At 39.0% G+C, this 25,294-nt stretch overlaps 1 protein-coding gene across 1 annotated transcript; it reads right to left on the bottom strand.

Annotated features, from left to right (window-relative positions):
- Positions 1-20,734: 20,734 nt before the first annotated feature.
- LOC123937949 (heterogeneous nuclear ribonucleoproteins A2/B1-like) lies at positions 20,735-22,318 on the bottom strand. The gene is given in 2 exon segments (XM_045998829.1): positions 20,735-21,880; positions 21,883-22,318. Coding segments are annotated over 2 exon segments (1,056 nt in total). The 3' UTR covers positions 20,735-21,260.
- Positions 22,319-25,294: the final 2,976 nt, after the last annotated feature.

The raw sequence follows: 25,294 nt of genomic DNA on the forward strand, positions 1-25,294 counted from the left end.
CTTGCTGATTTGCATGCCTGGTATTTTTTTTAATTAGATACCAGACACTGTGAGTTTTACCTTTTTGGCTGCTATATTTTTTTGGTGTTCCTATAGGTATTCTAGAGTTTTGTTCTGGAATGTGGTTGAGTAACCCAAAAATAGTTTGGTGCTTTTAGGTCTTGATTTTAAACATTGTTAATCTGGGTCAGGGAAGCAGTTAGTGGAGGGCTATTTTTACCATTGATAAAGGAAGACCCTTCTGAGTACTTCTGTTTGGCAGAATCCTGATAGCTTCCATGTTTTTGACCTCTGGTGTTACTCCCATTATTATGTTACAGGACCTGGGAAAAGAGATTTTGCCCATATAATTGTTACTATTAAGCTGAATTTAAGATAGGAGATGATCCAGGTAGACCTAACTTCTATGAGCTTTTTAAAAGCAGATACTTGTTTCTGAATGGTTGCAGAAGTGTAGGTCAAATATTCTAAGCACAAGGGTGATTTGATGCGTCATATATGTCATTACTGGCTTGAAAATGTAAGGGGTCATGTGCAAAGGATTTGTGAGTGTCCTCTAAGAACTGAGAGCAATCTCTGGCCAACAGCCAGAAAGAAAATGGGGACCTCAGTCATATAACCTCAAGTAACCAAATCCTGCCAATAACCAGAATGAACTTGGAAACAGATTCTTCCCCAGAGCCTCCAGGTAAGAGCCTAGCCCAACTATGCCTTGGCTTTATGATACCCCAAGCAGAGAACCCAGTCAAGCCTGCCTGCGCTTTTGATCTATGTAACTAAATAATAAGAGGGTATTATTTTCAAGCTTCTCAATTTGTGGTAAATTATTATACAGTAATAGAAAACTAATATGGTAGCCTCTCCAGTATCCTGCAAAATATGAGGTTTTCCATTTCAGGCCAGTGGAAATAGGCACTATTCCCTGCTCCATGTATGCTCTAAGTTTTGTTCCCTATAATTGTCTGTGGTTCCTTCGCTGTCATCTGATGGTTACCTTACAGTCCTGTGCTGATCAGTGCTCAGGTGAATACTCCAGGGGGTCCTTTTGCAGATCTCACATTCTCTCTCTGTACATCTCTTTCCTCACTGACACTCTGTCCTGCAAACTGTAGCCTCCCCCTACTCCTGGCTCTGTCACTTCAGCTTGGGGGGAATATCAGACTCCACCTCGATATCTTCTCCTGGTGCTGCAGCCTGGAATCTCTGCCCAGGAAGCAAGGTGGTGATTAGGGCTTCCTGGGTGTACTGTTTCTCAGATCACTGTTATTTGTTACCTTGTGTCCTATGTCTTGAAAGCCATTGTTTCATATATTTTGCCTAGCTTTTGATTGCTTCGGGAGTGCAAGTAAATTCTTTTTCTAGTACTTGATCTTGATCAGAAGCAAAGGTCCTCATTTAAATACGTTAGGTCAGGCTGTTTAAATTCAAGGTTGGGGACTAAAAGTCTCCAAAGTACTCACCCTGCAGATGGTGGGTTATCAACATCCTCTGTGTTTAAAGATTGAAGATATCATGTTAATTATAACAATGTACCAATACATTTTATGTAGATGGACATTAAAATATCAAAACAAATTCTAGTACAGTCAACTGAGTTCTGAAAGAGTAGTAGGATAGATTGTGTGATAGATAGATAGAAATTGTTGGTTTCTTTACAGTTCGATTTGCCTATCTCACTTTAAGAGTCATGTTAATTTGATTTTCAGTTTCAAGTGCAGGGATCTGCAGTGATCTGATCTCCCTCCATGCTGAGTGAGTGCTTTATCCTTATAGTGATATCACCTCTTCGTTTAGAAAGGGATTCCTCTGTTTGGCATCCCCAACCACTCTTCAGATTCTTTAGAAGGCATTTTCTTGGACAACCTATATCATTCTCTTCTTTACTCACAAGTTTCTGCAGCCAGGTGCCGCAGGGTCTGGAGGTGAGTGTGAGAAGGTGAAGTGGTTGCAATAAAGCTGTCCTGATGGTTGAAACATATAAACTACTTTAGGGGCTTTATTTTATACCATGGTGATGAGCAGCTTCCTCCCCTGTACCAGGGAGAGGGTTTGAGTCCTTGCTCTACCTGGGCGGCTGCTTTCTCCAGCTCTCCTGCAGCGCAGCCTGCTAAAGCCAGGTCTGTACCTGTGCTTGGGGGCAGGGGAGATTCTTGTGTACTTGCTTTGAAACAAAAAGAAAAAAAAAGTTACTAATATTTTCCTTAAGTAACAATGCTCTTCTCACATAGAAACAAATGCTTTCAAAAGGAATAGCTTTTATGAAACTGGGCAAATCATATAACTTTAGACCAGAATGGAGTTAAAGAGGCCAGAGCCACAGCATTCAAACGTATAAAGGGGTGAGAGAACCATGTAGATGCTGTGAAATAAGTTTGTTAATTCTAAATATGTGCTTTAAAGGGTGGTTTTCAAACTTTAATGTGCATGTAAATCACATGGGAAACTTATTAAAATGCAGAATCTGATTCTGTAGGTCTGGTGTGGGGTCTCCATTTCTCATAAGGCTCCAGGTGATGCGTATGTTTCTAGTTTGGGGACCACACATTGAATAGCAAGGTTCTGAAGGCATATATTCAGGAAAAATACATGAGAAAAACAGAAATAACACGATAATCAGCTTTCATTTATTTATTCAGCACCTAAAGGACTATCATATATAATACACTATACTCAGTGATTTGGGGAAAAAAGCCTCCCTGGGGTGCCTGGGTGGCTCCGTCAGTTAAGCGTCTGCCTTTGGCTCAGGTCATGATTCCAGGGTCCTAGGATCAAACCAGGCATCAAGTTCCCTGCTCAGCGGGGAGTCTGCTTCCCCCCTGCCTCTGCCCCTCCTACCTTTCCTGCTTCTACTCTCATGCTCTCTCAAAAAAAAAAAAAAAAAAAGATCTTTTTTTAAAAAAGAATAAAACCTCCTCTTACAGAAGAAGTTTAAAATGTACACAAAGCATTAGCCTATAAGTAGTATAGTATAGTATCTAGGGGTTAAAGATACATAGGCTTGAATCTTATTAAAAAATTGTGTTAAAAAAATTTTTTTTTCCTGTTCTCTTTTTTTTTTCCCATTTTATTTATTTTTTCAGCGTAACAGTATTCATTGTTTTTGCACAACACCCAGTGCTCCATGCAAAACGTGCCCTCCCCATTACCCACCACCTGTTCCCCCAACCTCCCACCCCTGACCCTTCAAAACCCTCAGGTTGTTTTCCAGAGTTCATAGTCTCTTATGGTTCGCCTCCCCTTCCAAAATTTTTTTTTTTTAATAAACATATAATGTATTTTTATCCCCAGGGGTACAGGTCTGTGAATCGCCAGGTTTACACACTTCACAGCACTCACGATAGCACATACCCCAATGTCCATAGCCCCCTCCCCCTCTCCCAATCCCACCTCCCCCCAGCAACCCCCAGTTTGTTTTGTGAGATTAAGAATTTTTAAGATTTTATTTATTTATTTGAGAGAGAGAGTGTGTGTGTATGTGTGTGAGAGAGAGCTATCATAAGCAGGGGGAGGGGTAGAAGAAGAAGCAGACTCCCCGCTGAACAGGGAGCCTGACATGGAACTTGATTCCAGCACCCTGGGATCATGGACCTGAGCTAAAGGCAGACACTTAACCGACTAAGCCACACAGGCACCCAGTCTGTAAAAAATTAATCGAATTACTTAACGATTATACGGTTCACTTTTCTCATTGGTGAAATGAAAAAAATAAAAGTGGTAATAGCACCTACAGCTTAGGCATGTTTGAGGATTAAATGAGCTAATGCATATAAGGATACTTAGAATAGTGACTGGCACATTGAAAGAACCAAAAAGTGCCTTTATAATATAATCTGAAAGGTGAGGAAAATCATAAAAGGGATTTAGATAAAATATGAATTTCAGTCCCAACCAATGGTCAGTGACCATTTTTTTCCAATCCCCATCTGGAAATCAAGTTTTTTGTTCTGCCAAATGCCAGACAGACATAAGGGAATCAATTTTCTCAACTGTCTAAGAAGATGTGGAAGGAATTTGAGAAAAAAGATGTGAAAAAGTTATCATCAATGTTGCTTTCTATTTCTGATTTTCCTTCTTTTCTTCCATAAACTTGGAAGAATTGGATTTGAGCTTTCACTCTGCTGCTTATTACCTGAAATAATGATACATTTCTTAATCTGTCTGTGCCTCAGTGACCTTATTTGTAGAATGGGGATAATGTCAGTGTGATGGTATAATTGTGAAAATTAAAAGCAAAAATATGGTAAGTTGAATAATGGCCCCCCAAAGATATCTAAGTCCTCATCCCTGGGAAGTGTGCATGCTATCTTAGATGGCAAGAGACTCTGCAGATGTGATAAAGAACTTTGAGATAGAAGGGCATCTCGATGTTTAGTTGAAAGAGGATCTGACTCTTGGTTTTGGCTCAGGTCATAATCTCCTGGGTGGTGAGATCAAGCCCCGAGCTGGGCTCCACACTCAGTGGGGAGTCTGCTTGAAGGTTCTCTCCCTCTGCTCTTTCCCCCACCCTCTTTTTCTTTCTATCTAAAATACATAAATCTTTTAAAAAATAATTTTGAGATAGAGAAATTATTCTGGATTATCTGGGTGGACCCAGTGTGATTATAGGTACCCTTATAAAACGGAGGCAGAACAAGATTTGTCATACAAAAAGGCATCATGACCACTAAATCCAAGATGCCACATGGCTGGCTTTGATGATGGTAGAAGGGGTCATGAGCCACGGAATACAAGCAGTAAAGCTCCGGAAGATGGAAAAGTGAAGAAAACAGAGTCTTCTCTAGAGCCAGCTGAGATACAGGGGGAGTAAGGCTGACACCTTGGTTTTGCCACAGTGAAACTGATTTCAGACTTCAGACCTCCAAAACTGTAAGAGAGTAAACGTGCATTGTTTTAAGCCACAAGCATTGTGGTGATTTGTTATAGCTGTCACAAGAAGCAAATACAAAAATTATGAAAAGCAGCTATGGAGCACTTTCCAAATTCTATTTTTCATCTCTTCTCTAATTAGAAAGACATCCCTAGCTTAAAAAATCTTTAAGTCCCCAGTAACAATCTTAGTTTTTCCTGAAGAAGTCTAAAGCCGTATATCCTCTTTGTCCGTAAGATTCATTGTAAATGAAGCAGTCCTCATGGCTCTCCAAAAGGATATTAAGAAATCTGGAGACTATACTGCTCTGGGAAAGAAGTCAGAAGACTAGGTGACCAGATGTACGAAGTGAAAACACTTGTGGATTTCACTTTTCCACAGCAGAGTATTTGTCTTGTGGTCTGAATCAAGTCATATGGATCCTGCCAGAAACTTTAGAAGCTTCAGAATACAAAGATCTAGTTATTTCGGAAGAGAACTTTAGAAGGGAGGAAAAAGGAGGGGATAATGATTTGTGAAGTGATTGAAAAGCATTGCTTATGAATCCTTTCAAATTTCAATTTGGAGTCTAAAACACATTTTGTTTAGTTCTGTTTCTTTAAGCTGATGTTGACAAACTTGGGTATTTGAGTCTAGGAGAAATTTTGTGAAAAAGTTAATTTTCAATATTCTTGATATAAACCACAATTCAGTCATATAACATTAAACTCGTGATCCCTTAAATCTCCAAGAAAAATGTTCAAAAGTCTCAATTATTCCATTAATTATAAAATAAAAGGATCTTTTCTTCCCTTCCCGCACACTCCTTCCTCACCCTTAGATGCAGGAACACACCCAGACCAGTCTGACACTGAAGGAGAACGAACAGGGGCAAGTCAGCAGTCAACACCAATCTTCATGTGTTCTCACACTACCTACTCCCTTTGATCTTCCATACTCCTCTAGCTGATTTTCTTAAAGAGATGATCTGAGTTCCTAGCATAAAGGTTTGTGATTATTCATTCATTCGAGTATTTTTGAGACTCTACCATGTTACCATGTTAGCTTTAAGTAACACCTAACTAGACACATTAGTTTTGCCGAGACTTAATAGAGAGTTCAAAGCCTCCATAAAAACAGGGCATATGGGGGCGCCTGGGTGGCTCAGTGGATTGGGCCGCTGCCTTCGGCTCAGGTCGTGGTCTCGGGGTCCTGGGATCGAGCCCTGCGTCGGGCTCTCTGCTCTGCGGGGAGCCTGCTTCCTCCTCTCTCTCTCTGCCTGCCTCTCTGCCTATTTGTGATCTCTCTTTCTGTCAAATAAATAAATAACATCTTAAAAAAAAAAAAAAAACAGGGCATATGATAACCATTTTAGTTAGCCTGGAAAGTAGCCTGAGCGCCCTTTGAAAACTCTCTTCTTTAATTTGGAAGGCCCAGAAGTTGATCCTTAAATGAGATATTTATGGCGGCATTTGGGAAAATGTAACGTGCTATGTTAGATAATTGTTACAATAATTGCAACAACAACATCCCACCACAAAACATTTGGAGAACAATCTGTACAGTGGAGGTTCATGTAATGAAGGAAGGCTTCTCTCTTAAAGGATTCTTCCTCCATCCTATAAAAGGATTCGGACTGTTCCTGACTTCCGACCTCCATGTAGAAAAGAAGAATCTTACTTGCACTGACTCTTCATGGAGTGCTCCCCACTGTCCCGCCCCCAGAGAATCCTTGCATATCTGAAATAAGGTTGAGTCAGGACTCCTATATGCAGTATCACATAAACCAGGAGATACAAATGGCACATTTTACCTTTCTACCTTCCCGTTTGTAATTTTTTTCTCTTTTATTCTCTCCAGCCAGCCCTTTTGTTCCCTAGATCACCAATCTCCCACTTCTTTTTTTTTTTTTTAAGATTTTATTTATTTTTTTGACAGAGAGATCACAAGTAGGCAGAGAGGCAGGCAGAAAGAGTGAGAGGGAAGCAGGCTCCCTGCTGAGCAGAGAGCCGGATGCGGGACTCCATCCCAGGACCCTGAGATCATGACCTGAGCCGAAGGCAGAGGCTTAAACCACTGAGCCACCCAGGCGCCCCACCAATCTCCCACTTCTAATCCCTCATTTTAAGGGTCACAGGTATACTACTCAACACCATCATGAATCAGGAAGGGAAAAAAAATGCTGTTTTGAGTATTGTACATAGGTGTCATGAAGTTCATGCATAAAGGCACATCCCTACGTTTCAGTTTAGAGAGGAAAGCTGGGGCCAAATCAGGGAGGACCTTGTGAAGGCATTTCAACTTCATCCTGAAATTAGAGGTGGTTTTTTGGAAGAGATTTTAAATAGGTGATTGTGCAACTAGATTTGCTTTCGAGATAGATTATTCTAAGAGTAGTACAGAGGACAGATGAACCTTCTACAAGGTTGTGGTTTGGGTGGGGTGAGGTGGTCAGTATGATGACGGCAGGCTTGGGAGCAGACAGATTCATGAGGAAGGTATTGCAGTGGTGTAGGCCAACAGTGATCGGACTCTGAATTAAAACAATTACAAGGGGAGTGGAGTAAAAGGAATTGGATGTGTAACTGATGGCATTAACACGACGACATCTATAGGAAATACATGAAAAGTACATGAAAGTGGAAGTCCAGGAATCAAATGGAAGAATCAGACAGAAGATGAGAGAGCTGGGTCAAAATACCTTCCACATTTCTCCAGACAGAAATAATAGTTCTTCCAAACTAAATTGTTATTGTCTGTACTTCATTATGACCCTTAAAATATTCTACTTTATGTCTAGTTTTTTATTAATTTACTCGACTCTGCTACTGAGTGGTAAATATGTAGGGCATAGTGACTGTTGTTTGTTGTGGTATTACTCTCCTAAAATGTCTAATTCTGTGCCCTAGAATAAATAAGAACTAACTATGGTGAAAGAATGGATTAAATTTTATAGTACACTATAGTTTGTGAAGCACTTTTAAATGTATAAATCATTAGATACTTGCAACATCTTTGGGAAAGGTGCATGACAGTTATTATTCCCATTTTTCAGGTGAGAAAACCTATGGTCGGAAATATTAATATAATATAGCTAGTAATTGGCAGAGCTGGGTTCATCTGTCTGGTCCAGCATCTACCATACGCCTATACTGTTTTTCATAAATGTCTCAGTGTCTTCACTCATGGTTGTTTATTTTTTTATTTTTATTTTTTTTTTTTTATTTTAAACTGCACAGCGACATTTATTGTTTCAGCCTGGAAAAACATCCCTTTTTTTAAATTTCACACAGCAAAGCAAGTTAAAAACTTCACTCAATAAATAAGGTAACAGATTTTCTAGCCATTACCATGTTAACTACCACAAAAAGAAGAGATAGAAAGGAATGGAGTGGGCTGTGGAAGACAAACCCACTGAGTAAGTGATAGGGTGCTCAGCAACTTTTGGCATAATTTTCTTCCTTCCAAGCTCTCTCCCATGTGTAGGCACTGGAAGTCTGGAAACTCTATTTCCTATTACTAGAAGGGTTTAGATTTTGATTTTACCAATGGAAGGCACTTGCACAAAGTGTAGCATGTGAAAAGGGAGAGGCCATTTTCTAGACAGAGTTTGGGCAGGCATATGGTTTTCTTAAGGATTTCCAGATAACCCCCTGAGAGTCACCTGCCTTTGTACCACAGTTAGTTCAGGTTGTGGATACGAGTCTCCTATGAAGCCTTCATTTCCTGAGTTATTAAATGCTAGCAATGGTATCCCTGGTCCTCATACCACCAAGCCTTTGCAATGCTTGCATAAGCTGATAAATCCTTATATTAATTCCCTTTGTGCTTTAAATACTACAGTGGTTCTGTTTTCCTGATTCATGCAGCATACAAAGAAAATACAAGTATTTAAAAAGTGTTACAGAGACCCAGGTGGCTCAGTCGGTGAAGCGTCTGCCTTTGGTTCAGGTCATGATCTCAGGGTCCTGCGACCAGCCCCACATCGGGCTCCCTGCTCAGTAAGGAGTCTGCTTCTCCCTCTGCTGCCTATGCATGCTCTCTCTCACTATCTCTGTTGCTCTGTGTGTGTCTCTCTTTCTCAAATAAATGAATAAAATCTTAAAAAAATATATGTTCCAAGCTGAGGTCATGTAGTTAAGAGGCAAATAGCCCTGTTGGCCTCATCCACCTTTATAACATACTTGCAATAGTCCCTTATGTGAGAATACAGGGGAGCAGATCATAGATTGACAAACACTTCTACTCAAAGTGGTTTTAATACAGACTTCCAGTGGCTTGATGCTGGGGCTTAATACTTAGGACATTTAGTTTCCCAGAAAACTTGGCTCTTTAGGTGATCCCATTCCCCTAAAACACTGGCAGGAACCTGAAGTTTTACCATGGGTAGAATTGGAGTTTCACAATGGCCATGTGCAGGAATGAAAGATTGCTAAATTTGAAATTTCATGTATAGTCATGTTCAGATGGGTTGCTGATAGATGGATTAAAAAAAAGATTTTTTCTAGTAACCCATGGATTGATGGAAAGCTATTCAAATAGACTGGCATTAGAGTGCTAAAAATTTCCATGCATTCCTTTGTTGTTGTTGTTGTTGTTTTTTTCAAATAAGTAAAATGAAGTTGTTAATGCCTAGAAAAAAATATCCAACAATATGACCTTACCTTTCATCAATACTGTTATTGTCCTTTGCATTTCTGAATTCTTCTGGTCAATGCAGATAATAAAAGCCCCTTGTCAGCCATCCAGCTATGGTGATGACCTTTCTCTCAAATGAGCATTTCCTATTCCTTTGTTGCTTTGTGCTAATTTTCTAGGCTAGACAGCATAGTTCAAACACAGAATACACTGGCTTTGGTTCAGTTTTTAATATCTTGGTGAGGGAGGAGGGGAGCAGGTTACCTTTTTCTCAGGTCACTGGATTGCTGCCTTTTATAGTGCTGGACAGGCTGAGTTATTCAGTAACTCTTGGGCATTTCCACTGCTCTCCTAAGGCACGTAGGCAATTTTGGTGTTGTAGAAACTTATTTCCCCACAAATATATTTGACACTGAATCAAACCTTGATGAGCCAAATTTCATTTTTCCAAACTCTGGGGATGGGTAAACCTGGCTTTGTGTTCAATTCACTGAATATCTCAAAACTATTTTTCAATTGTCCTGGGTTTGGCCAAAACCAAATATACTTTGCCAAACACTTTATTTAATTTAATAATAAAAAACCCCATCTGTATTATAATGAAAATTTAATCCATATGTTTGATTCACTTTTTGCACTCAATCCATCAAAATATTTTGTAAGAGTTATCTGAAGTCCAAGAGGCCTTCTATGCCATTAAAAAAAAAATGAAGCCAGTGTAAGCCTTTCTGCCCCACCCCAATGTGTTTTTCTCTGCTATTAGGGAAGTTCTGTTTTCCCAGTCCCTGTCTGACTCAAACCTTATCTGTACTCTTTCTCTGCTTCCCCCATTCCACACTATTTCCAATCTGGTCTGATCACTAATCGAGTGGCTCATGAAGACCTTATCCATTTTGCTTTCTGGTGTTGCCTGAAGAAGGAAATAAGTGAAAGGTGGGAAAAGACAAAGAAAAAGACCCTAGCTTTTCCTTTGAGGAGGAACCTAGTTACATAAACTCAAGCTATAATGACATTATCTTCTTTTTTTTTTTTTAAAGATTTTTTTAATTTACTTATTTGACAGAGAGAGATCACAAGTAGGCAGAGAGGCAGGCAGAGAGAGAGGGAAGCAGGCTTGCTGCTGAGCAGAGAGCCCGATGCGGGACTCGATCCCAGGACCCTGAGATCATGACCTGAGCCGAAGGCAGCGGCCTTAACCACTGAGCCACCCAGGCGCCGCGACATTATCTTCTTTGACTCCAACGTTGAATGACAAACCATGCACCACACTGATGTGGGTACACTTAATGTTGAAGAGGGATTAGAGAGATGATTAAATTTCCCCTAACTATGGTTTGTAGAGGTAGCCCCAACAGAGACTTTATGGGGGAAAAAAGACCAAGCATTTGAAAGCTGGCTAATTTCTATTCATTTAAATTTTCAGTGGGATTTGAATAGGCAGATACTTAGCTGGTCGATTGGAGAAGAAACTGAAGGTTTAATATATCAGTATACTTTGCAAACTAGCTATGCTTCACCAGGTAATTGGCAATCCAGTGGTGGCTGAGGATGGGAGGATAGGCTCAGCGAGGAAGGGTCAGAAAGGGAGGTTGGTACCCATGGCTGCTCTTTTCAATGAGGTAATCCTTCCTCAGCATTGTACTGCTGTCCCTGTGCTTACTGCCAGTAGCCAAAGATCTCCAGATGCAATTGATCTCATAGATCAGAACAGAATTGGCTTGGACAGCCTGTTCTTTCCCAGTGATTAGGACATAGCATATTTTTCTTCCCCCTCCCCCTTAGCCCTATCTTAGTCTCTTGGCTGAAAGTTCTTTTGTCTTTGGATTAATCTAGGGTTAATCTAAGTTTACTCACTTGCTGCAAGCCGTGAGCTGGCAAGGTAGAGAAAATCTTCAAATAACTCTGAAAACTGTGTTCTCATCGTTCATGTGTGCTCTGATTTGTTTAACCTCTGTCGATATTGGACTCCAGCTAACCTGAAGAAACTGGGCACAGGATGTAGTAGGATTAAATCAGAGATTAGTTCTGCATCTTATCTAAGATAAAATTCTCATTTCAATGTCAACATGCTAGGCGGCCTCTTGACACTTTACTTTTATCACAGAGAGCATCTAACAAGAATCATGGAACATGAAAGGAATTTCAGAAGACAGCTCTTCTATGCCCCTGCCTCTAGGAGAGACTGCACTTAAAAATATCCCCTTAATAGAGAGCTCCTTCTCCTTCTTTAAGCCCTCCCTAGAGACACCCACAAACTCTTTGCTAATGTTTCTGTATCTCTCTAATGTAAGGCAATTCCCTAATGAAGCTGATTATGAGTTTGGGGGGTGGAACTGGGTACATAGTGAGATACTTCTGTCTCCCAAAGAAACTAAGAAGTAAACAGCAAGAGCTGAAAACAATGCTGTGGTCTGCAAGTTAGGAGAACCATGTCCTTACTGGACCTAGGAACAAATTCTGGTTTGACTCTGAGTTAGTGATGTTACCCATTTTGACCTTAGTTTCCTCACTGGTGTAACAAGGAAGATGCCTCAAGCTGTAAGATCCCTTACAACTCTGTAAGATTTTTCTAGCTTGTGATTTAATTCTCTTGGGAAGTAAGTTGCAAGGCTGAGAAGGAAAATGTAATCACTTCCCACTGGTTAATTAACCTCCGCCTCAGAATTCCTTACACACACAGCAATACACACACAAACCCAGGACACAGACTTTTGTTTTTTTGCTACATCCCAGTTTCATTCTTAGAGTTACTAATAGAGATTCCTAAACTTGTTACCACCAAAGACAAACATTGGTCCTTTGGAAACCAGGGTAAAGAGCCTGAGAATCTGAGTGTCCTCAGCAATTGCTATGATATGTGAGCACTGAAGGCCAAGACTTTGTCCACTGACTTGCCCCTTGCTCGTAAGAGGCCTTCGTTATCAAGGGGGTTAGGCACTCTAGGTTCCTTCTCATTATATTCCCCTATCCCTTCTATTTTGTTTCTAACTAAGGAACTTCTTCTTCTTTTTTTTTTTTTTTAAGCTAAGGAACTTCTAATAGAGTCTAAATTCCAAGGGAAAAGATATAATAAACAGAAAAGACATGGTTTTTACATAAGGAAAAATCCCCAACATTTTAGGATTATTGATTTTAATGTTTCAGCGATCTTACTACTGCTTGGCAGCCTTTACTTAGGGAAAGACAGAGTTCCCACCTGGGCATGGGTAATGCTGAGCAAGCCACTTACAAAGCAATTTTGAAGTTATGAACAGGAAGTATAGGTATGGTGTAATTTGATGCTGACAAGTAAGAATTGAAGAGTTGAAGCTTGTGCCACACTAACAATTTAAAGTCCCATATTAAGTGGAATGACATAAATACGAATGACACAGACACAGGAACCTTCTAAGCAAATCCTCTCTCTCTTCTCAATGGCTGAGAGGGAGATGAACAGCACAGGGAGGAGATAAAATGAGAGAGGATTACAAAGCAGAAGTGCACGGGGGCATGTACCATCTTCACATTGGTTACCTCCCACTGCACTGAACCAGATCTGACGGGGCAAACAGTGACCTGCGTAGAGGCACACATTGCCAGGAAGCCTTCACTGCAAGAAGCTGCTTTGTTTCTTTCAGATGAGACACATTAGAAGATCGTGCTTATTTTAAGCATGCTGCCAGTATTTAGCAAATTATTAAGACCCCTTCCAAAAAACTCCAGTTGATAGACTACAAAAAGAAAATATATTTCGTGCTTTCTCATCTCTTATTGCAGCTGACATTAAACTGTATTACCTTGTTGTGTTGCCACCTGATTTAAGACTTATTTTCAAAAACCCTTCAACACTGAGCAAAAAGTCTTATATCCTCTAGGAATTGTGACAATTGTCCTTATACTGCTAATAATCCTACAAGCATTTAGTGAATGCTTGCTGGGTGCCAGGCCCTGTGCTGAGTACTCTTTGCAGGTTTTCTCATTTAACTTTCACAAAAACCCAGGGAAATAGGTAACTACTTTATCACTGTGTGGAAACATTGGCTAAAAGATGTTAAGTAACTCGCACGAAGTGAATCATCACTTTTGAGATTGTTCAAAAGAAAAGTCTCAGACTCTGAAGGAAATTCCAAAAGTATTTCCTGATCATCTTTAGACAATGGAATCATTGTGGGAATGTTTATAGCTTTGTGGGTGTCTTCTGTAAAGGAAACAATAGTTGTTTGGATACATAAATATTAGAACTTTTGTTGACAATCAGGATCATGAGTTTATAGTCTCACTCCTTGAATTTCTTCCCTTTTGATGTTTTCCCCCAGAGTCTATAGTGTATTATTTTAAAGAGAGTGGAGTTGATGTTTCTTGTCTGATAATACGTAAGCCAGATCTTTAAGGATTAAGTTTTAGTGACAATTGTGGCAACATGAACGCTCATCTTTCTCTCAAATTTACAATTCACATTAATAAAAATAAATATCTCAGAGGAAACATCTCTTGGTCCAGTGAGTGAAGAGAAAGGTGCCTTCAGTTCCTAAAAGAGTGGGGTTGGTAGAGTTTGGTAGCAGGAAGGAGCAGAGCTTGCCAGCCAGGCCTGCATCCTCTTGAATGTTTATGACACCCGTCAGCTTCCCAGGCTAGCTTTCTTGGTCTGCTGCTGGGCTGGGCCTCCTCTGCCTAGGGCAATATCGTGCACACATATACACTAGGTATGTATTTAATGACACCGTGATTCTTCTGTTTTTTTAAGGCTTAGTAAATGCCCAAACTTTAAGTTAATTGGAAGTAGACTTGAAAATCATTTCAGTGGTTGTTGTGTTCCAGAGTATTCTGGACTTATTACCTTTGAAGAATCCTCCCCCCAGGTCATATACAATCCCCAACTATCAAACTCCAGTCTCCTAAAAAAAACTATAAACACATGTATTTTGTTGGTTGCTTTTTGAAATGACTGGAAACATACTAATCCCCATTGCTTTTCTTTTTATTCTTTATTTAATAGTAAAACGTCATATTTTTAATTTTGCTAAGACCCCCTCAGTCTATTATTCCAAACCTGGGGAATACAGACCATAGGGATTTGAAATTTAGAGATGGAAGTCATTATCTCTACTCCTTTGCAGGATTTCAAACAGAAAGAAAAATCTTACACTTACTAAGACCATACAGAGTAACATTGCTCTTTGGTCTAAAAGTTAAATAAATTTTGATTGGATATTATAGGTCTTGATTATTACAAATGAATTAATTAGGGGCGCCTGGGTGGCTCAGTGGGTTAAAGCCTCTGCCTTCGGCTCAGGTCATGATCCCGGGGTCCTGGGATCGAGCCCTGCATCGGGTTCTCTGTTCCGTGGGGAGCCTGCTTCCTCCTCTCTCTCTGACTGCCTCTCTGCCTACTTGTGATCTCTGTCTGTCAAATAAATAAATAAAATCTTTTAAAAAATTTAAAAAAAAAGAATTAATTATTCAGCTACTACTTAAAAATTTTAGTTTTTTATTAAAGTCTTAAATGTGAGACCTGAAACCATAAAAATCCTGGAAGAGAACATAAGCAGTAATCTTTCTAACATTGGCTGTAGCAATACTTTTCTAGATATGTCTCCTCTGGCAAGTGAAACAAAAGCAAAAAATAAACTATTGGGACCATATAAGAATAAAAAGCTTTTGCACAGGGGCGCCTGGGTGGCTCAGTGGGTTAAGCTGCTGCCTTCGGCTCAGGTCATGATCTCAGGGTCCTGGGATCGAGTCCCGCATCGGGCTCTCTGCTCAGCAGGGAGCCTGCTTCTCCCTCTCTCTCTCTCTCTCTCTGCCTGCCTCTCTGCCTACTTGTGATCTCTCTCTGCCAAATAAATGAATAAAATCTTAAAAAAAAAAAAAAAAGCTTTTGCACAGTGAAGGAAACCATCAACAAAACAAAAAGACAACCTACAGCATGAGAGAACATATTTGCAAATGATACATATTTGATAACAGGTTTATATCCAGATTACATAAAGACCTTATACTATGCAATACCAAAAAGCAATCTGATTAAATAATAAGCAAAGGACCTAAATAGACATTTTCCCAAGGAAGGCATAGAGATGGCTGGTAGACACATGAAAAGATGTTCAGCATCATAGTCAATAGGGAAATAAAAATCATAACCACGGTGAGATATCAGTTAACACCTATCAGAATGGCTACAATCAAAAAGATAACAATAATTGTTAGCAAGGATGTGAAGAGCCTGGAACCCTTGTGCACTATTGATGGGAACATAAATTGGTGCAACCACTGTGGAAACAGTATGGAGGTTCCTCAAAAAATTAAAAGTAGAAATACCATATGATCCAGTAATTCCACTATTGGGTATATACCCAAAGAAAATGAAAACACTAACTCAAAAAGATATATGTACCTTTATGTTTATTGCAGCATTATTTGCAATAGCCAAGATCAGGAAACAACCTAAGCGTCCCTCAGTAGACAAATGGGTAAGGAAGATGTGGCATGCATACATATATATATATATATGGCATATTACACAGCCATAAAAAGGATGAGATCATGCCATTTGGAACAACATGGATGGTCCTAGAGGCTACTACGGTAAGTTAAATAAGTCAGATTGACAAATCTTAATACCATATGGTTTCACTTATATGTGGAATCTAAAAAAAATAAATGAATAAACAAGTAAAAAAGCAGAATCAGACCTATAAGTTCAGAGAACAAACTGGTGGTTGCCAGAGGGGAGGAGAGAGTCAGAAGATGAATGAAGTGGGTGAAGGGAATTGGGAGAAAGGCTTCCAGTTATGAAATGAGTAAGTCATGGAAATAAAAGGCAGAGCAAAGTAAATACAGTCAATGATATTGTAATAGTGTTGTATGTGGAGATATGGTAGCTACCCTTGTAAGCATAGAATAATGTATAAACTTGTCAGATCTCTATATTGTACACTTGAAACTAATCTAACATTGTGTGTCAACTATTCAAATCAAATTTTTTTTAATTTCAAATTTTCTGTTTAACCCAATATTTAAAAATATAGGATTCTTGGGGGACAATTCAATTGGTCCATGGATTTTAGAATGTTGCTTGGCACGTAGTAGTGACTTGATAAAATTGTATCAAGTGAAGAAATAAGCTTTATTTTTAATTCAGTCTTATTGACCTTCTAAAATGCAATGGAATTTTTTCTTCAAAGAGCATCTTAGTTTGGACACAAATTCTGCAACAGAGAAGAGTGAACTGGCTTTCGTTAAAGTGTGTGTGTGTGAAGTGTGTGTGAAGGTGACAGAGCTCCAGAGTTCTGCTCTCTGTCCCCTCTTTGACCTCATGGAACCTATCTGTTCTGGTAACTGTATGGACTCTTAAAGCTCTGTATGCTACAGTTTTAAAATGACTGCTCTAAACCATCCCATCCCATTGTAAATCTTTATGCTTCACCTGACTCCTACATCCATTTCGATCTCAGCTATTTAGTTTGAGCAAAATGAATTTTTGTTATGTAGATAGACAATTGTAACTGTAAAGAGAAAAAGTCTTGTACTAGTTTGCTTGGGCTCCCATAACAAAGTACCTCAAACCAGAAGTCAAAGATGAAGCTGTTGGCAGTGTTAGTTTTTTTTGAGACATGAGAGAGAGAAATGTTCCCATGTCTGTCTGAGCTTCTGGTGGTCTGCTCTCAGTCTTTGGTGTTCCTTGGCTTGCAAAAGCACTGTCCCATCTCTGTCTTCATCTTCACATAGCACCCTGTGTGTGTGTGTGTGTGTGTGTGTGTGTGTGTGTGTGTATGTGTCTGTGTGTGTCTCCAAATCCCCTTTTTATAAGTACAACAGACATACTAGATTAGGGCATACCTTAATGACCTCATTTGAACTTTTTATCTCAGTAAAAATCCAACCTCCAAATAAGCTCACATTCTGAGATACTGGGGGTGGGGGCAGTTGGGACTTCTATGTAAACATTTTTGGAGGACACAATTCAACCCATAACAGATACTTTTGATACTGTGCTAAAGTCAGAGGATACAAGTGAGATTCTTGGTTTTCTTCACTGGTTGATGATTAGAACTCAGAGAAGTCTAATAAATGAGTATCAAAATGAACTAAATAAGCATAATATCCTCTAGTTCCATCCACGTTGTCACAAATGGCAAGATTTCATTTCTTTTGATGGCTGCATAGTATTCCATTGTATATATATATATCACTTCTTCTTTATCCACTCATCTGTTGATGGACATTAGGTTCTTTCCATAGTTTGGCTATTGTAGACATTTCTGCTATAGACATTCGGGTGCACGTGCCCCTTCGGATCACTATGTTTGTATCTTTAGGGTAAATACCCAGTAGTGCAATTGCTGGGTCATAGGGTAGCTCTATTTTCAACTTTTTGAGGAACCTCCATGCTGTTTTCCAGAGTGGTTGCACCAGCTTGCATTCCCACCAGCAGTGTAGGAGGGTTCCCCTTTCTCTGCATCCTCGCCAGCATCTGTCATTTCCTGACTTGTTAATTTTAGCCATTCTGACTGGTGTGAGGTGGTATCTCATTGTGGTTTTGATTTGTATTTCAGAGCTACCCTATGACCCTGCAATTGCACTAGTGGGTATTTACCCTAAAGATACAAATGTGGTGATCCGAAGGGGCACGTGCACCCCAATGTTTATAGGAGCAATGTCCACAATAGCCAAACTATGGAAAAAACCTAGATGTCCATCAAGAGATGAATGGATGAAGAAGATGTGGTGTGTGTGTATATATATATATATACACACACAATGGAATACTATGCAGCCATCAAAAGAAATGAAATCTTGCCATTTGCGACGACTTGGATGCAACTAGAGGGTATTATGCTTAGCAAAATAAGTCACTCGGAGAAAGACAATTATCATATGATCTCCCTGATATGAGGAAGTGGAGATGCAACATGGGGGGCTTGGTGGGTAGGAAAGAATAAATGAAACAAGATGGGATTGGGAGGGAGACAAACCATAAGAGACTCTTAATGTTACAAAACAAACTGAGGGTTGCCGGGAGGAGGGGGGTAGGGAGAGGGTGGTGTGGTTATGGACATTGGGGAGGGTAGGTGCTATGGTGAGTGCTGTGAAGTGTGTAATCATAAATGTGTAATCATAAATATGATTAAGAATATAGGCTATGAGGGGCGCTGGGGTGGCTCAGTGGGTTAAGAATACAGGCTATGGGGCCAGACTGCCTGGGCTCTATTTCTGACTCACTAGCTAGGTGATCTTGGGTAAGTCATCTAATTTCTTTGTACTTCAGTTTTTCCATTTGTGAAATAAGGATGATAAGAGCACATGGATTTTGGGCTATTGTGAGTATTGAATGAGTTAATACATGTTAAGCACCGAAGGTAAACACTTTATTAAGCTTAAATCATTTGTTCTAGTTCATTTAAAGTTGACTGTATAGCAATAGAATTATACCCATAGCCATCCTACCTAGGGTGGACTCTTGCTTAGGGAAGGCCAGGGATGGTCTACCTTGCCTAATTTAGTCTTTATGCAGTGTTATAATTGACAACTTAGGTGAAGTGTCACAAATCCATTCCTAATATGTAGGGGATTGTGGGGAGAAGACATCCAACTTCTTTCCTCTGTGGGAGGTATCATGAGACACTTATCATGTGGTGGAAGACCCTTAAATTCTTTTCATTTCCTAAGCTAATCTCCTGTCTACCACCTTGCTGAGGTCAGATGAAGATCCAAGACAGATGAGCTTGAAGTTTCTTCACATGCAACCAAAGCCCAGAAGGAAGAGATTTGCTCATGTGGCCATGCAGAGGGAGGGTGTTCAATGAACAGGGTGGGTTAGGCTTTACAATAACCCAAGAGTGACACAATGACACATGAATTAAAGTTCTCTCCAAGTCTGCACTAAGAAAGGAATTGACTATTTGGACGTTTAAGGTGGAAAACTGTCATGAGCAAAGAGTTTTCTTATGGCAGTCAGGGTGAGGGAGATTTAAAAATGCCATAATTTTACCATTTATATGACAACTCTTGTTAATTGAGTATCTTAGTGCTCATGATATTTTGAATATTCTAATTATAGAATAAGCAATTTCCTATTTAGTTTTTTCACTATATTTTTAGTGGCCACATAAAATCCTTCAAATGATGCATGGTAATTTAGTTAACTATTCCCTTATTAGAAATTTGGATTGTTTTATTTTTTCATAATTACAATTAATGCTGTGACAAACATCTTGGTAAATAAACCTTTTTCCATATTTTGGATTGTTTCTATAGGACAGGTTCCCAGAAGTGAAATTACTGGATCAAAAAGTAACTTCAGGGCGCCTGGGTGGCTCAGTGGGTTAAGCCGCTGCCTTCGGCTCAGGTCATGATCTCAGGGTCCTGGGATCAAGTCCCGCATCGGGCTCTCTGCTCAGCAACGAGCCTGCTTCTCTCTCTCTCTCTCTCTCTCTCTCTGCCTGCCTGTCTACTTGTGATCTCTGTCAAATAAATAAATAAAATCTTAAAAAAAAAAAAAAAAAAAAAAAAAAAAAAAAAGTAACTTCATTTCTATGCTTCTTCATACATATTGCCAAATTGCTTTCTTAAAGAGCTGTATGAATTGTAATCATAGCAGCTATAGATGAAAGTGCAATTATTACTGTATGTTTCCATCAGTGGATTTTATATTGTTTTTATTTTGATATTTTCTCCAGTAAAGTAAATTAATTAATTTTTTTATCTATTTTTTAAAAGATTTTATTTATTTATTTGACAGAGAGATCACAAGTAGGAAAAAAGCAGGCAGAAAGAGAGGGGAAAGCAGGCTCCCTGCTGAGCAGAGAGCCTGATGTGGAGCTCAATCCCAGGACCTGAGACCATGACCTGAGCCGAAGGCAGAGGTTTAACCCACTGAGCCACCCAGGCGCCCCTAATTTATTTTGAATTTGGATTTTATTGCTAGTGAGCTTGGCCATCTTTCTAAATTTTTTTCTAGTTTTTTCCTATCATGAACTGTCCTTCTTTTGCCCATTGAAATATATTGCAATCTCTCTTAACAATTTGTTTAAGCTCCTTTTTACTTTATAGATATTAACCCTGTGTACATTAAAATGTTATAAATAATTTCTTTAGTCTGTGACTTCTTTTAATATACTTATTTGTTTTTTATTTATGTTTGGCCATTTAGGATTTAGTAGTAAGCCTGTTGAAATTTCCCTTTGAAATATCTTTATTGTTTATAAGCTTGCAAAGCCATCCTTTTTTCAGATGTTTGTGGGCTGATTCCACTTTTTTCTATGACTTGAATTTTTTTTCCTTTAGAATTATTTTATTAAATCATAAATGTACAACAGCTTCTTAACTCTACACACGCACTTAAATTTTTTTTTAAAGGAAAAACGTCATGTCTTATTACACCATGATCCTGGCTAATAGCTTTTCAAAACTTTGAGAAAAATCTTAAAAAAGGTTTCACATGTCACCCGAAACTTACAAATTTAACATTATCAAAGAAGGAATGCTTCTACACTCTTACAAAGACCACTAGAAAGAAACAACAATTAAAAAGCTAAGAAACTGTCTCAAAGGCATTTTTTTTTTTTACAATCCTTCCTCCACAGTAAGGTAATGTTATTAAATAATCCAGTCCATTCACAAAATGGCTCTCTGCATCTGCTCTGTTGTCTTCTGCCATATCACTGCATATTTATGCATGACTGAGATAAGAGTTTCCTTAACATTGTTATTTCGATAACCTGAAGCTGTTCCGTTACCTCTGGGCTCTCATCCTCTCCTATTTATACAGTGAAGCCCATGGCAAATAGGAAGAAGCTCAGTATCGGCTTCTCCCTCCATAACCCCCATTTCCTCCACTCCCTCCAGGACCATAGTTTCCTCCACCATATGGTCCCCCCATGTTCCTGCTACCACCAAAGTTTCCAGTCTTCATTGGACCATAGTTAGAGGGTTACTGGTTATAATTTCCAAAATCATTGTAATTACCAATTCCATAATTTCCTCCTCCATAATTGTCATAACCACCTCCGTAGCCCCCACCCTGGTTGCCATATCCAGGTCTTCCACCACCATATCCTCCTCTTCCTCCTCCATAACCAGGGCTACCTCCAAAATTGCCGCCTCCAGGCCCTCCTCCATACCCATTATAGCCATTCCCAAATCCACGACCACTTCCATATCCATCAGATCCTCCTCTAAAGTTACTTCCTGGTCCTGGTCCAAAATTCCCAACACCACCATGAGAATCTCCAAAACCAAAGTTACCTCCTCTTCCACTTCTAGAACTTTGGACTTCCTGCATTTCTTGTCTAGACAGAGCCTTTCTTACTTCTGCATTATGACCATTGATGGTATGATATTTCTGCAACATGATCTTATCCACAGGATCATGATCATCAAAAGTAACAAATCCAAAGCCTCTTTTCTTTCCAGACTATCAGTAACTATCTCAATGGTATCAATCTTTCCATATTCCTCAAAATAATCTCTAAGATGATGTTCCTCAGTATCTTCTTTAATCCCACCAACAAACAGCTTCTTCACAGTTACATGAGCCCCTGGTTTTCCAGATTCCTCTCTTGCAACAGCACGTTTTGGCTCAATCACTCTCCCATCAATTGAATGAGGTCTTGCAGCCATGGCAGCATCAACCTCAACCATGGATGAAAAAGTTACAAAGCCAAATCCTCTTGATCTTTTGTTTGCAGGATCCCTCATAACCACACAGTCTGTAAGTTTCCCCCATTGGTCGTAGTAATTCCTCAAACTTTCTTCTGTGGTTTCAACGCTCAAGCCACCAATAAAGAGTTTACAGAACTGTTCCTTTTCTCTCTTTTTCCTCTCCAAAGGAACAGTTTCTAAAGTTTTCTCCATTGCAGATTCAGTCGCTTCAGCCCCTCTATGACTTGAATTTTTTAAAACAATTTACTCTCTAATCCATCTGGAATTTATTTTGGTTATGCTCTAAGAAAGAGGTTTGTTTGTTTTTTTTTTCTCATTGATTTGAAGGGATTCTTCATTTAGAATTCTCTTTTGGAGAAAGTAACTTTAAGGTGAAGAACTCAATTTAAGAGTACCTAGTAGGAAGTCACTAGGAACAGTGAAATGAGATCTTAGCTGGTTGGAAGAAGTGAAACAAGGAGTTGAGGGAATAAAGGAATTGAGGTGGGGCCAGGGCTATGAAATTAATGGGTGAAATTTGGTTGAAAGTAGGAAAGTGAACAAAGAAATTACCTTGAGCTTTCTTTATTTGCAGAATGCCAGTATGCCTAGAAAGTTTAGTGAAGATGTTTTCTATAAGATCACAGAGTCAACAGCATTATCAGTCTTTGGTGAGATATATATATATATATATATATATATATATATATATATATATATTTTTTTTTTTTTAACATAGTTAAGTATAAAACCTTTATTTCAAAATAAGAATAGATTCACAGGAAGTTGTCACAGGAGGTCCCATGTCATGGAACCTTCAAGCTGTTCCCTCTATGGAAATATCCTGCATAACTATAGTATAGTGTCCAAGCCGAATTTGATGTTGGTTCTAGTCACAGAACTTAGATTTCAACAGTTTTATATGCACTCATATGTGTGTGGTGTTCTCTGAACATTTATCTTACATGTAGATTTGTGTATCTCACACCCCAGTGATGTTATAGGGCTTTCCGTCACCAAAAAGTCTCCTTCTTAGTATTCTTTTATAGGCACAGTGTGTAGATTGTCTCTTCATTGTCTCAGGGTCTTCAGCAGAGCAAACTTTTTTTTATTTTGATAAGATAAGTTTATCCTTTTATCCTTTTATGGATTGTGACGTTGGCACCAAGTTTGAAAAATCTTTACCTAGCCCTAAGTCCCAAGGATTTTCTCCAAGTATGTAATTTTTTGCTTTACATTTAAATATATAGTCTTATGTTTTATATTTATAATGTAAATCCTATATAGTTTTATGTTTTGCATTTAAGTCTGTGATCCATTTTGTGTCAATTTTTAGTGTTAATTGGGAGGTGTGAAGTGTAGGTCAAAGATCTTTGCTTTTGGCCAAAGGATGTCTAATTACTCCAGCACCATTTGTGATAAGGCCATACTTCCTCCACTGAATTGCTTTTGTACCAGGATCAAAATTGAGTTGGACCTATTTATGAGTGTCTGTTTCTCATTCTGTGTTCCGTTCATTGATCTCTGTATCTCTCCCTTCGCCAATGCTAGGCTCTCTTAATTACTGTGGCCATATAGTAAGTCAGCATCATGAACAGTGATTCCTCCCATTTTATTTTATTTTTTTGTTGCAATTGTTTTAGGTACTTTATCTCCTTTGCTTTTCCATGCAACTTTATGTTTACATAATATTTGCCATCCCTTTTTTTCCTTCATTTTTTACTATGTTATGTTAGTCCAAGGCAACCCACAGAATGGGAGAAGATATTTGCAAATGACATTACAGATAAAGGGCTGGTATCCAAGATCTATAAGAAGTTAGCTGTAGTTTCAAAAGTTGTGGGTTTTTTTTTTTTTTGTCTTCGATTTAAAAAAAATTTTTTTTAATTTTTAAAATTTCTTTTCAGTGTACCAGAATTCATTGTTTATATACCACACCTAGTGTTCCATGCAATATGTGCCCTCCATAATACTGACCACCAGGATCACCCAACTTCCCACCCCCTGCCCTTTCAAAACCCTCAGATTGTTTTTCAGAGTCCATAGTCTCTCATGGTTTGTCTCCCCCTCCAATTTCCCCAACTCCCTTCTCTCCATCTTGCCATGTCCTCCGTGTTATTTCTTATGCTCCACAAATAAGTGAAACCATATGATACTTGACTCTCTCTGCTTGACTTATTTCACTCAGCGTAATCTCTTCCAGTCCCATCCATCTTGATATAAAAGTTGGGTATTCAGTCTTTCTGATGGAAGCATAATACTCCATAGTGTATATGGACCACATCTTCCTTATCCATTTGTCTGTTGAAGGACATCTTGGGTCTTTCCACAGTTTGGTGACTGTGGCCATTGCTGCTATGAACATTGAGATACGGATGGCCCTTCTTTTCACTACATCTGTATCTTTGGGGTAAATACGCAGTAGTGCAATTGCAGGGTCATAGGGAAGTTCTATTTTTATGCTGAGTGAAATAAGTCAAGCAGAGAGAGTCAATTATCATATGGTTTCACTTATTTGTGGAGCATAACAAATAACATGGAGGACATGGGGAGATGGAGAGGAGAAGGGAGTTGAGGGAAATTGGAAGGGGAGATGAACCATGAGAGACTATGGACTCTGAAAAACAACCTGAGGGCTTTGAAGGGGCGGGGAGTGGAAAGTTGGGGGAACGAGGTAGTGGGTAACAGGGAGGGCACGTATTGCATGGAGCACTGGGTGTGGTGCAAAAACAATGAATACTGTTATGCTGAAAAGAAATAAAGAAAAGAAAAGAAAAGAAATTAAAAATAGAACTTCCCTATGACCCTGCAATTACACTACAGCATATTTACCCCAAAGATACAGGTGATATATTTTTTTACTATGAATTAATATCAAGTTCTAAAATAATAAAGGAGAAAATTGGGAAAATATTCATCTCTTCTTTCATTCATGTAATATTTATTGAACACCTGCTTGTGCCAGCATTAGGCTAACTGCTGAGGTCATAATGTGAACAAAACCATTGAGATGGACTACGACTACACCTCTACATATGAAATCTCTCAGCAAAAGACTTCATACTCAAAACATTCAAGATCCTGCCAGTATGGCCCCAGCTTATCATTACATTGCCCATTCTTCTCCTAAGTGTATCATGTATTTTTAAAAAATTTTTATTTATTTTTTAAAATTTCTTTTCAGTGTTC

The sequence above is a fragment of the Meles meles genome, chromosome 3 (genome assembly GCF_922984935.1).
Source record: "Meles meles chromosome 3, mMelMel3.1 paternal haplotype, whole genome shotgun sequence".
In the NCBI taxonomy this organism is placed as follows: Eukaryota; Metazoa; Chordata; class Mammalia; order Carnivora; family Mustelidae; genus Meles; species Meles meles.